General features: G+C 27.0%; 2 protein-coding genes across 3 annotated transcripts; both read left to right on the top strand.

Moving 5' to 3' along the window:
• The first annotated feature begins 1,194 nt into the window (after positions 1-1,194).
• LOC103839490 (homeobox-leucine zipper protein ATHB-17) lies at positions 1,195-8,351 on the top strand. 2 transcript variants are annotated; one of them, XM_033279713.1, is made up of 4 exons: positions 1,195-2,572; positions 2,752-2,933; positions 3,028-3,107; positions 7,864-8,351. In XM_033279713.1, the coding sequence occupies exons 1-4, from the start codon at positions 2,494-2,496 to the stop codon at positions 8,123-8,125; spliced, it is 603 nt and encodes a 200-aa protein (XP_033135604.1). In that variant the 5' UTR covers positions 1,195-2,493; the 3' UTR covers positions 8,126-8,351. The 2 variants fall into 2 exon arrangements, with proteins under 2 accessions (XP_033135604.1, XP_033135603.1); XM_033279712.1 differs by having other exon boundaries at positions 1,195-2,933.
• A 5,773-nt stretch (positions 8,352-14,124) lies between these two features.
• Positions 14,125-14,742, top strand: LOC103839491 (30S ribosomal protein S17, chloroplastic). Its single transcript, XM_009115992.3, has one exon. The coding sequence runs from the start codon at positions 14,149-14,151 to the stop codon at positions 14,581-14,583; it is 435 nt and encodes a 144-aa protein (XP_009114240.2). The 5' UTR covers positions 14,125-14,148; the 3' UTR covers positions 14,584-14,742.
• The last annotated feature ends 108 nt before the right edge of the window (positions 14,743-14,850 follow it).

Genomic DNA, 14,850 nt, shown 5'->3' with positions numbered 1-14,850 from the left:
TATAAGAAAGAAAAAAAGGCAAACACTTAGGGCGAAACGCTCTCCTCGTCTTCTCCTTCACCTCCATCTCCAATGGTCCCTTTTCCCTCAAAACAGGCTCCGTCTCCGTCACCAGCGTGACTCGACTTTGTCTCCGCCATCCTCCACGATAAATCACCTTCTTCTCTTCCTACTCGACAAACCCGAAACCGATTTCACCGCAGTCACATCCGGCTTCAACTACAAGTTACTCTAATCTATGAGTCTTTAATCTATGCTATTCGAGTTGTTGTTGTCATAGATTAATTGATTGCATGTTGAAATTTTGGAACCCTAATTCCCAGTTTCATCTAACTGACTTTCAGATCTGTTAATTGTATTTGATAATTAGCATTTACTGTCTGTTTTTATTTAAAGTTGTATAAACTAGTGACTTGGTTTCGGATTGTTTAAAATTGTTTCCTCTTAGGATCTAATGAGATACATACGTGATATTGGGAAGAAAATTGCAACAGTTCCAGGATAACTTTTCTTGGAAGAGAAACAACTGTTTCTTGGTGAAACAGTTCGGCAAAGGGAATGCTAAGGTTTTATTTAGCAAAGAGAGCAACAACCTCTGCAAACTCAACTCTTACAAGCACTCTGGTAACACACAACTCTTTTATTTTCCTTAAAATTCTTGTTAATTTGTTGGATAAAATGTTGTTTATGGACACAAGTATTGCCTTTAGGTAGTACACATTCTAAAGTTTGGATCTTTTGTTGGTTTACATGTGATTAACGGTTGATCTTTTTGCTTTGATTTCAGGTTTGGCGTACAAGAAGACAATGACCATTCAGGTAGCTGACAAGGAGCAAGGCGTGGTACTTGGAACCACCAAGACAAAGACAAAGAAACAAAACAATCTTAAGCTCTATGTTAACAAGTCTATAGGCTATAAAGATTTTTCATGGACAGTTGAGTTTCTTGCTTGCAACACCTCCATTGTTATGTTCTTTTCTCAAAATGATATTAAGAAAAAATAGTAAGCTGGTTGCTGTCCACATTCCTTGTTAGCAGACAACTAATACTAGTAGCTGCTCTTTGATCATATGATATTTTGAATCAAATTCATCGATAGTAATAACTTATAGTATCTCTGAACTTTATAGATATGTAATATGAATTGAAAGAGAGCAGTATCTGATACAAAGTTACAAACTCAAGAACATGTCAAATTCAAGAACCTTTTCTTACAAACTCAAGAACATGTCAAATTCAAGAACCTATTCGTACATATAAGGACTTTGATGTACGCCTCTCTGCTGAAGAATGTCATTATGCCATTTATGATTTTGACTTTGTCACTGTTGAAAACTGCCAGAAGAGCAAGATTTTTTTTAATTGCATGGTAAGAAACTCATTCCTGTGAAAGCTCACTGCATTATTTGTGGCTTTGACAATAGATTGTTCATCATTCTAATCATGTACATGTAAGAAAATAATTCCTCGTATTGGAACAAGTGATTAAACTACATGAAAAGGGAAAACTTGATAAATAAGAAAAGAGTTATGAAAGAGATGACGAAAATTACCAAAAATTTACCTAATTTTGATCTTAATTAACTTAAAAATAAATCAGATTCGAAATTTATGTAAACCGGTTCAAAATTGAACATTAACTTAAGTCTGGTTTACATAAACCCAGATTTCGGTCAATAAATCTGTCATGATATAAATTAAAAAGTCTGCTACCACATAAACAAAAAGTCTACCAACAATTTTAAGTCGTTTATATAACTCTGCCGTAAAATAATAAGTCGAACATAAGAAAATAAGCCGGCCCATAAGAAAATAAGTTGACCATAGAAATCTACCATTTATAACAAATCTACTACCTCATTCGACAGACATATTCTTAAAAGTCTATTTTCTATTTTAATCGGATAATTAAGTCTGCCGTGAAAACAAATCTGACGTTTATAAGAAAGTCTGACACCAATTTAACGGTAGACTTCTTTTTCTATACAGATTTTATAAACAGACTTATTAGTCGATAGATTTATTTTTTTGAAAATAAATCTGCCGTCGATCAAATATTAAGGGTATTTTGGTAATGTTTTTTTATTGTTATAACTATAGACAAGGGCAATTTCGACCAGAAAAATATTCTAATAATTTTCAAAAAATATGAGTCATTCTAGTAATAACACAATTAATTTGTGTCATTTTAGTAAACTTCCCTTTTTTTTATGATAAAACTACTATTTACGTATACATGACAATACTATACGTTTCGCGAATACTCATAGGACTCTATTACGATCTCCTGTATGGATCACGCATGCGTGCGTGTGTCTATAGAATACTAAACATGTGTATGTGTAATATAAATATAAAGGCATCGTCATGCTTCAAGATTGTCTCTTTATTAGTTAGTCTCCCTCTCTAACTCTACCTTCTCTTCTTGCTTTTTTTGGGTACGCAATCCTTCTCTTCTTGTTCTTCCTCAAGAATCCTAAATTAGTTAATTAATGGCGATATTAACAGAGAACTCTTCAAACTTGGATCTCACTATCTCCACTCCAGGCTTCTCTTCCTCTCCTCGCTCCGGTAAACCAAACCATACATATACTATGCATATCAAATGATCATAAGTAACTATATGAAAATACACACACACACACACACACACATATATATATATATATATATATATATAACAAATATTTGTCGGTTCTTTGTTGTTGTTATCAATTATAATATTCTTCACGCAAAAAAAAAAAAATCAGATGAAGGAAGTAGCGGAGAAAGAGAACAGCTGAAGCTAGACATGAATCGTTTGCCATCCTCTCACGAGGATGAAGAACTCAGCCACGGTGGCTCTGCTCCTCCGTGCAAGAAACTCCGTCTAACCAAAGAACAGTCTCGCCTTCTTGAAGATAGTTTCAGACAAAATCATACCCTTAATCCTGTAAGTATTATTCCCCTACAAATAGTATCAACAGTTTTTTAGTTCTCTTGAACAATAAATGTATTTTACACTTTATTTTCTATGTAAAATTTAGAAACAAAAGGAAACACTTGCTGAACATCTGATGCTACGACCAAGACAAATTGAAGTTTGGTTCCAAAACCGTAGAGCAAGGTACGGTTTCTTCTTCTTCTTTTTAATACATTTTTTACATTATTGGTGAATAAAGTTTAAACATATATGAGACTTTATCAATAACTTTTCTCTGATCTTATTTAATGAGAAACTTATAATGTAAGTTATAAAAGATAAAGTCACTTGCTGCAATTCAGCTGGAAGATCAATTTCGGTGTCAATCTTGTTATCATAGAACTTTAGCATCAATTTTTCTCCTTCTCTGTCAACTCCAATGTTATATCCTCTCCAACTCTTACTCCATTAGCGTTACATAATCTTTTCTATACATTAGAATTCTCAGTGCGCGAATATACATGGCTATAGCTATTTTTCACATTAACAATTATATCTCATTTTTTGTTCTTATCCACCATAGTTATCTCCCTCTTTTTAGTGAGGCTATTCGCTTTCGTGAAACCTATTGGTATATGATGTACAAAAGATTTATAGTTTAGAAACTCGAATGCTTTCACAAAAAAACGGATATATAAGCGTCGAAATGTCACATGTTTACCATCCTCAAGGCTTGTTTCTGTAACAAAGAAGGTCATAAATCGACTATCTGACTACTTTCTTTTTTTTATTTTAGGTAGTAGTTGGAACAGATTGTTTTCCTCGTTTCGAAGAAGCTCAGATATACAATTGTCTCCATCTTCAAGCTTGTTTTTTGTGCAAAAGTTTGTCCAGCCTTGATATATGGAACTCCCACGTGACTGGCTCTGATCCTTACTCAGTTTTGCATAATATACTTCACCTTTATGGTTCATCAAAACTATCTTATCAAGATTTATGTGAAATTTGTTATAGGACCCATTCGGTTTCAGGTTTTCATGACCCGAACCGAACTCCAATGTGACATACAAAAAATTGCACATAAATCTTGATAAGATAGTTCTGATGATAACGGAGAAGGTGAATTATATCATGTAGAACTGAGTAAGGATCAAAGACAATCACGTGGAAGTTCCATATATCAGGGTTGGACAAACTTTTGCACAATAAACAAGCTTGAAGATGGAAACAATTGTATATTTGAGCTTCTTCAAAATGAGGAAAACACTACGTTCCAACTACTCACCTACAATAAAAAAAACAGTCAGATAGCCGGTTTGTGACCTTCCTTGTTACATAAACAAGCCATGAGGATGGTAAACATGTGATATTCCGATGCTTCTATCTCTGTTTTTTATGAAAACATTTGAGTTTCTAAACTATAAATATTTTGTTCAGCATATACCAATATATTTCACGAGAACGAATAACCTCACTAAAAAGGAGGATATAACTATGGTGGATAAGAACAGAAAAAATGAGATATAATTGTGAATGCAAAAAAAAAACTATATGTGTACTCGCACATTGAGAATCATAATGGATGGAAATGATTTTTTGATGCAAATGAAGTAAGAGCAGGGGAAGATATAACATTTGAGTTGATTAGAGAATGAGAAAATTGAAGCTAAAGTTCTAAGATAACAAGATTGAACCGAGTAATCTTTATCCTCCAACTGAATTGTAACAGGTGACTTTATCTCTTGTAATTTATATTATAAGTTTCTCATTAAATAAGATCAGATAATTGAGTTTTTTATAAAGTCTCATACTAGAGTGTAAATACCTATATATTCAATTCACGTGTCTCTCAACGTTTTATACCATTAGAACATTTTTGGTAATGTATAGTTCTTCAGTTATTGCGTGATTCTTCAGTTAAAATCTAATTATTCTATGTGTACAACAACATATTTAGTGTTAATAATACTATTACTAGATTTTGACCCGCGCTTAGGGCAAAAATAAAATTTGAAATTGATTATTATTTTGTGTTCATATAATTTTTTTAAGATTAGAGTCATCATGATTTATATTGATGTGATCAAGCATGTGTTTTTGAAATTTGGTTGAAATGTTTATAAAAATGATGTTTCTTTGTTTAATAGTGTAGGAATTATGAAGTGTAAATATATATGTTGGTATTGGAAAGATTGTTGCACACAACTATATATATATATATATTAACTATAAATAAAATTTACAAAAGATAAAAGCAAATATATAAAAGGGATTTAATCTGTAGTTATTATAAAGCTATTTTTTATTTATTTATATTGATGTGATCAAGCATGTGTTTTTGAAATTTGGTTGAAATGTTTATAAAAATGATGTTTCTTTGTTTAATAGTGTAGGAATTATGAAGTGTAAATATATATGTTGGTATTAGAAAGATTGTTGCACACAACTATATATATATATATTAACTATAAATAAAATTTACAAAAGATAAAAGCAAATATATAAAAGGGATTTAATCTGTAGTTATTATAAAGCTATATTTTTTTTCTATAAATAGTCAATATTTAAATTATTGTTGAAAATCAAAATCAAAGTTTTAAATTGCAGGTCTATCAAAATCATATTTTGGTTTCCTTGTCTCTGAGCCTCAGGTTTCATTTTGATGATATTGGTGAGATATGTGATGTTCTTGAGTTTGGTGAGAGGTGTGCTTATATAAGATATAGGATGGTGTTAAGCTGTTAAGATAATAGTATCTTTTAGTTAAATATGCTTTTCAGGTCCGTGAATTACATGTCAAAAGCGATAATATGAATGAGAATATAACTGATCTGTTGGCATACGATGGCATATTCTATAAATATGCTATACATTTCCGTGAATTATACGATGGCATAAGGCTGTTATACGATGGCATAATATTCGATAATAAGGTTTGTTATATAAGGTTTGTTATAACAAATAGGGTTAGACCAAAACATAAAAAAGTAAAGGGTCCAAACAACTTGTATAAGTAGATTTATGTAGACTGCTTCCCTTTTAATAGAACAGATTTTTGTCAGCATGTTAATAATACTATTTCCGTTCCACAAATAATGATGTTTTAGAAAAAAACTGTTTGATAAAAATAGATATTTTATGTTTTTAATGTATAAACTGTAAAATTTTAAAAAGTTCATTAAATTATCATTGAAAATGATAATTTCAAAAATGATACTTTAGAATCGTAATTTAATGTATTTTTAGTATGTGAAAAATCTATTTTAAGGAACAAAGGTAGTAAGTATATAAATCATGAGTCATCGCTTAAAATGGAAAATTGGTACGCATTATAATTAAAATAAATAAGAATTTTGATCTCTCAATAATTGTGAACAGATGGGAAAGGTATCCCTTAGTCTATGTTTGCGAAATGAATTTGCCACATGTCTTTTCTACAATCAATTTCATAAAACAAATATGACGTAGCTACTGAAATTGATGACATGTCTTATAACTTAATATGACATGGACAATTACATTTAATGTTAATTTATATTTTTGGTAAACTTTTTAAAATATGGTAATAACTCATATATTATATTTAATGTCAATTTATATTTTTGGAAATTTTTATAGAATATGGAAATAATTCATAAATCATCATTAAAATAAACATATTCAAATATGTCATTATAAATTTTTAAATATAATTTAATTATATATTTTTAAATTATACAATTTTATTACTAATATTTTCAAAAATGTATACAATTTTTTTAGAAAATTATATAAATTTAATCGTAAAATCATTATTTTCTTATATATCTACAAATTTTATAAATATTGTTTAATTTTAATTTTTGGTAATTATGTAACTTTTACAAATGTATTTAATATATTTAATTAAAATAAATAGATAGAAAAATCTATCTAAGATTATAATTTCAAATATATAAATGCATATTCTTAAATATAATTTTTATGTTTAATTAAACAAATTTATATTAAAATATTGATACGGAAAAAAAAATTTACAATATTAATAAAATTTTATTTTAAAATATAATTTATATTTATCTGTTAAAAATATTTTAAACTTTTTTACTGCACATGGTGCAGGAAGACACCTAGTAATGCAATAAATAATAAGATTTTCAACATTGGTCGTATACTATTATGACAGTTTCCGAAAATAAAACTATAATCATAACCACATCCTTTTTGTTTTTTTAGTAGCATAATAGAAGTATACTGTACTTATTTTATAGCTTCTTTTTAAATTTTTTAATTATTTGTCAACAAATTAAAGAACACACAAAAATAAGGTGTATTGCAAGTGCGGTTCTCTATTTTTTTACTGATAGTAAAATATTTTAAAAATTACAGTAATCTTGTTTGAATATTCTAAAAATTACTTTAACTCTTAAACATGTTAAAAATAATAGTAAAATATAAATATATCATATGTATCCCGCTGTTATACTATTTATTATATATGTTATCATTCACACTTTGTTTTGAACTGCTCGTTTTAGTCGTACCGCAATTGTTCCTTGGCATGCGTTTTTCTTATACAAACCGCAGTTAAACCATACCGCAGTATCTGTTCCGCTTGTTCTGTATCGTTCAATCCAATCCGTTGTTACCATTCGGAGCCTAAGTAAACTAATCAATGTGTTTTCTTCCTTCTGCCTCGTGTACTTACATTCTCATCAATGCCATTCGACTCATAATTCATTTGGCCCTTCATGTGTTTTTTAATTTACATGGCTTTATATATTTAATACAGTAATACTTTAGTATATTTCCATGACCCTTTAGTATAGTATTACTATTTATTTGCATCGTCGACAAGCATATTGGATCCTTTTTTATGTTGAAAGTTACCAACTTCTATAAAATATCTATGCGTTTAATCTTATTTAGATCAATAAATAATTAACTCGTACCGTATCCTTTTTGGATTTTTTTGGTGTAGGAGTAAAATGAAGCAAACTGAGATGGAATGTGCGTATCTTAAAAGGTGGTTTGGTTCATTAACAGAGCAAAACAACAGGCTCCATATAGAAGTAGAAGAGCTTAGAGCTATGAAGGTGGGCTCATCCACAATGACCTCCACCTCGAGCCTCACCATGTGTCCTCGCTGCGAGCGAGTTACCACCGCAGCGATCCCCTCTATGGCTGTGGTGGACGTTCCGGCCAAGAAATTAATGATTCCGCCGCAAGAGCGCGAGCATTGATTTAGGTATTTTTATTATTAGTATTGGATATGATTTAGAAGTCAATGAAAGTCAGGTCAACCCATGCATAAGCCATAGCACCAAAATTATCACATGATTCCGTATAAGTATTACGTAGGGATTATGCGCGCACAACGATGATTTGTAAATGTTGTTTTAATCAGAATTCCAAAATCTTTGTTTATGTTTGGTATAACAATAGTTTTAAAATAAATACTTTTCGTAATAGTCAATGTTTCTAAACCCACCAAAACCAACGGTAGCTCTCATTTATTATATGGTGAAGAACATCATGTGATGAACGAGTTAACTTCTCCTGTTGCCTGTTGGTCAGGCTTCACTCCTTGTGATTCATCTCGGTTGGAAGCAAATAAGAGGGGTTCTCCAAATTTTACTAAAGTGCTATCTATATTATTATTTGCAAAGTAAATTTTTGGAATCGAGCTCTCACGTTAAAAGTTAGAATGATTAATATCGTTTATATCCTTAATGAATAAAGTATATAACTAAATTATAAAATAAAAACGAAATTTTAATTGATTTGATTAGATATTGACTAATATTAATAATAATAAGAATTATCCAAAATCTGAAAATATAATTTAAGAAAGAGATAATTTATGTATATATTGTGTTGTTATCTAAAAAAATCTTTTAGTAAAAAATTAAAAACATAAATTATATAACTGAATATTAATCAAATAAAATTCTTACTTATATAAAATAAAATATTCAATTATCCAAAATCTAAAATATAATTAAAAAAAAGATAATTTCTATATATATATTGTATTGTTATTTGAAAAAGTATTTTAGTAAAACGTTAAAAACATAAATTATATAATTAAATATTAATCAAATAAAATAAATTTTTGGAATCGAGCTCTCACGTTCAAAGTTAGAGCTGGTTAATGTCGTTTATACTCTTAATGAATAAAATGTATAAAAAAATAAAAAAAAAATAAAAACAAATTTTTATTGATTTGATTAGATAATTGATTAATATTAATAATAGTAATAACTATCCAAAATCTGAAAATATAATTTAAAAAGGAGATAATTTATGTATATATTGTATTGTTATCTGAAAAAGTATTTTAGTAAAAAGTTAAAAACATAAATTATACAACTAAATATTAATTAAATAAAATTCTTGATTAGATAATTAAAAACATAATATTGAATTATCCTAAATCTAAAAATATAATTAAAAAAGAAGATAATTTTTATATACTGTATTGTTGTTTTCTGAAAAAGTATTTTAGTAAAACGTTAAAAACATAAATTATATAACTAAATATTAATCAAATAAAAGTTTTTAATTATATAATTAAAAATATAATATTGAGGTATTTTAAAATTTATTTTAGTAATGAATATAGTGTACAGAAAACTTTTCAAAAATTTATGAAAATGTTTAAGTCCGCATCGCGGACAAAACACCTAGTATCTAGGTATATTTTAAGTTTTATTTTGATGAATCAGCGAAGTTATCGGCTTACCAGATCTTATTACTACAAAATTCTTTTGAACAATTAAAATTTGATCCGATTCCAGGTGTGATTCTGTTTTGACATACTAAACCGTAATGAGATGTAAATTAGACGTAGTTCACCACTTCTTTTAAGTAGTCATCGCATCTACTCGTATGCTACTAAATAAATAAAATAATAATTAAATCATCATCGCATCGATACTAAACGAAAAACTCCTAATCGTATGCTACTAAATAATAATTGAATGCATTCTTTTTCTCGATTTGCTATATAATTATTACTGCGCGTTATACTATTCATAATACAATAACTTATTTTGCAGAGTATGTACAATATGTAGTTTGATTATTTTATTTTTATACAATTTTCACTCCGCCCAATTTATTTAACACAATTCTCACTATAGAGCAAAAAGGGGATCTCACCGTAGTCTTAATCTTATTCTATTAATTTAAGGTTCTATTATTTTATCTACGTTAGAAGTTATCATTTATATTTTAATAGGCCCAATAAAACATGAAACAATATAAAGTATTATAATAAATGAATACATTTGTCACAACAACTAGATTTTAACCCGCACGATCCTACAGATATTTTTTTATTTTATAAATGTATTTGATGTTTTAATAAATGTTTTAAATATAAAATTTTTATTTTCGTATTATATATTGTATAACTCTGTAATAATATTGTTTATATTTCTTATTCGGTATTATTAATATATAATGATTTGTTTAATACTTCCCATGTTTTAAAATATAAATAATTTTACTTAAAGGCACTAATATTAAGAAAATTGTTATTTTTAAAAAAATATCATTTAATCAATAAACTCAACCAATTATAAAAATTCAAACATTATTTAAGTGGTCACACAATATTCAATAAATGAAAAGGATCATTCAAATATGTAAACTACGTATGTGAAACGATTTTTTTTTTGCTACAACTACCTACAATCAAAAACAAAGAGAGTACATTTTACTTTGTTATTATTTTTTTATTATTTACTAATATATTTTCCAGTTAGGTATAATAAAATAATAATATGAAATAATCAAATAGATAACATCTTTTGAAATATGTTTTTTTTTTAATTTATACGTTTTTCTATAATACATTTTTCAAATTTATTTATTATATCATAAAAAATAAATATGTTTAAGATAATTTATATTTAGATGTTGTGTTTAAAAAATATACTTTAAAATATATTATTTTAGTATTTAACGGGATTTATAAGTAAGACTGTTTAGTTTACATAATATAGAAATACTATTTTAGTAAATCTCCTAAACTATATTTTTAAAGTGATTTTGCCACATGTCCTTTCTACAATCAATTTCAAAAAACAAATATGACATGGCTACTGAAATTGATGACATGTCTTATAGTTTAATATTACATGGACAATTGCATTTAATGTTAATTTATATTTTTGGTAAACTTTTTATAATATGTTAATAATTCATATATTACATTTAATGTCAATTGATATTTTTGGAAATTTTTTTAGAATATGGGAATAACTCATAAATCATTATTAAATAAATATATTCAAATATGGCATTATAAATTGCGAAATATAATTTAATTATATATTTTAAATTATGCAATTTTATTACTAAAATTTTCAAAAATGTATACATTTAAAAAAAAATTATAAAAACTTAATCAGAAAATCATTATTTTCTTATATATCTACAAACTTTATAAGTATTGTCTAATTTTAATTTTTGGTAATTATGCAACTTTTACAAATTTATTTAAAATATTTAATCAAAATAAATAGATAGAAAATTTATCTAAGATTATAATTTCAAATATATACATGCATATTCTTAAATATATTTTTTTGATTAATTAAATCAAATTTATATTAAAATATTGATACAAAAAAGAAAATTTACAATATTAATAAAATTTTATTTTAAAATATAATTTATATTTATCTGTTAAAAAATATTTACTGCACATGGTGCAGGAAGACACTTAGTTTTATACATAATAGCATCTATCATATTAATTTTTTTAATTTTTATTCATATATGATATTTTTTTGATGTTATGATATTAAGTTTCATTTTTAATTAAGATTTCAAAATATTAGGTTGCCTTAGATTTTACAACATATATAGTTTCTTTTTTCGTGGTGCATTTCAAAAGAATATTATTTATTATGTTGGGAAATTGCCACAAATAGCACATAAATAGTATCACTTTTCATCTTTACACTAACTACTTTTACCCTCATTTTAATGAAGGGTAAAAGACAATTATACCCTTAGGGTTAACTAATCTAGACTTAAGGTTTAGAGTTAAAGGGGTGGGGTAAGATTTTTGGAATGTGAAATTTAGGATTCTAATAAATATATAAATTAATACTTAAAAATTTAAAAAAATTTTAAAAAATAGTTTCAAACATAATTTTCGTTTTTCAAAAAGCAATTTGAAAAAAAAATATATAAAAAATTCGAAAAAAATAATTTCAAAAAAAATTATAAAAAAGTTCGAATTTGAAAAAGTATAATTCGAAAACATAAAAAATAATTTTACTTGTTTTTTATTTTTTATGTTTCCGAATTTTACTTTTTCAAATTCAAACTTTTTTAAAAATTATTTTTTTTGCATTTTTTTGCATTTTTTTATTTTATTTCAAATTTCTTTTTGAAAAACGAAAATTATGTTTGAAACTATTTTAAAAAGTTTTTATCAAAATTTTAAGTATTTATTTATATATTTATTAGAATCCTAAATTTCACATTTCAAAAACTTACCCCGTTCCTCAACTCTAAACCTAAGTCTAGATTAGTTAACCATAAAGGTATAATTGTCTTTTACCTTTTATTAAAAGTGAGGGTAAAAGTAGTTAGTGTAAACATTAAAAGTGGTAGTATGAATGTGCTATTTGTGGCAATTTCGCTTTCCCCTATTATCTATGATTTTATCTTTTGTAAAATTTTGAAATAATTTATTTTGAGTTTGAATATTTATTTTGAAAATTTTATATTTTTTCAAGAAAACTTTAAAAATTACCCTACAATTTTTGAGTTTAGAAGATTACATGAATTTTGAATTTGTTTTTGTTACTACGTTAATACATTATTTTAAAAATAGTATTTTATATTTTGGTAAAAGTTTCTAAATTTTTCTCAACAAATTTTGTTATAATTTTTAAAAAATATAATTAAAATTTGATTTTTCATTAATATTTTTAATGAATTACTAAAACTTCATAGTTTTCTAATATCATATTTTAAAATAGTATATGATCTAAAGGTTATTATATACTATTATATTTTTGTATATAAACATTTTAAACAATATCTTGTTGAGAGTTTCAAAATAAATAAAAAAGATAATATACATGTGTCGATATAAAAGTTTAACATATTTTGATAAATTTATTTTTGTATAAAACTATTATATAGTTTACGAATTTTAACTCATTTTAAGGATGAGTGCTAATTTATTTAAATGAAACAATTTGTATAAAATATAATATTTCTTAATTTACCTATTTAATATAATTTTATCATATTTAATTCATATAGCACTTCTATTTTTTAATACAGAATATAATTGTATAATTTATAAAAGAATATTATATATCTTTTCTTTTTTATTTTATAATCAAATTTTAGTTAACATTGATTTATAACAATATTATATTACTAATTACGAAATTAATTAATATGTTATTTTATAAAAAAAATATTTAAAATTTGGAGTAAGATTTTGTTAGATTCTTTCTCAACAGATTTAAAAAATAAATTCAAATTTATAGTTGTTTTATTATTAATGTTAATAATCAAATATGTTATATTAACTAATTTTTTAATTGGTCCTATTATGATTTGTAAATGGTAGATAAAAATAGGACACTAAATTAATAGATTCGATATGTAATTGAAGCCAAATCGTAAACACGATCTTTAAATATATTTGATTGCTGTCGGAATATTTAAAATGCCCCTATAATTTATATGACAATTTTGATAAAATCCTTTTTTAGTTATTTGATATCTACTTACAAGAAAAAAAACACTCTAAAAATACATACTAAAACAACTGAAACTATTCTTATTCCAACGTCTACTTTGCTTCATAATTTGTATGTTTAGGAAAAAAGATGTCAAAGAGAAAAAAGAGAACCAGATGATATTGCTTCCAGTCGGCAAAGAGGAGAAAATGTGAAGAATACTCAAATAAATGAATTTATATATCACAATAAATTTGTTAGTCAATTTTGTAAATAAATTATAAATAAGAAAAACGCGGGTAATATCCTAATAATTAAATGAAAATTATTAATTTTTGTTTCAGCTGAATACTATAAATCAAAAAAATAATGCGACTATAGAAGTCCAATAGTGTTTAACGTTTTGGAATATGAAAATGCTTAGACATGGGCCAGTATATAAATATATTAGTAACATAGATCCATGATTCGGCCCAATAGTCCATTAACATCTGCTTTCTATTATAAATCTCACCTTATCTTCATCGTCCACCCCCAAATCAATGGCGTCGTTAGCCTCATCTCTGCAGTCTCTGAAGATCTCCTCCTCCCCATTCACCCATGGCTCCACTCCACTCTCTTCTCTCTCCAAACCCATTTCCTTTCCGAACACTAGGAAGCCTGGTCTAGTCCCGGGGATAAGAGCCATGAAGACGATGCAAGGACGCGTCGTGTGCGCAACGAACGACAAGACGGTGGCGGTGGAAGTGACGAGGCTGGCTCCACACCCGAAGTACAAGAGGCGAGTGAGGATGAAGAAGAAGTATCAGGCGCATGACCCTGATAACGTGTTCAAGGTGGGTGACGTTGTGAGGCTTGAAAAGAGCAGACCCATCAGTAAGACTAAGTCTTTCGTCGCACTTCCTGTTCTCAAGAGGAATGATCTTGGGATTCCGATGGAGTCTCAGCAGCCGTCGCCGCCGCCAGGGGAAGAGTAGAGATTGGTTGTTTATTTGTCTTTGTCCAAACTTGAGTTGTAATTCAGTTGAACTGTTGTTGTTCTTGGAATGTGTATTTCTTTTTCAGTTGAACTACTTGTTGTGTGAAGACTCTTTTTTTACCTACCTCCAGATCTTCGTGTCCTTATGTTTCCTGAAGAAACACGATGTTGTTTTTACATGGTGAAGCAACAAAGGCTCAATGGTTCTTCCATCTCCAATTGAATGTGTCCATACGGGCCATTTTTTCTGGACTTCCATTGGTAG

The sequence above is a fragment of the Brassica rapa genome, chromosome A09, assembly GCF_000309985.2.
Source record: "Brassica rapa cultivar Chiifu-401-42 chromosome A09, CAAS_Brap_v3.01, whole genome shotgun sequence".
Lineage (NCBI taxonomy): Eukaryota > Viridiplantae > Streptophyta > Magnoliopsida > Brassicales > Brassicaceae > Brassica > Brassica rapa.
The sequence above is the reverse complement of the archived record's forward strand: the minus strand, read 5'-3'. Positions and strand labels throughout refer to the sequence as shown.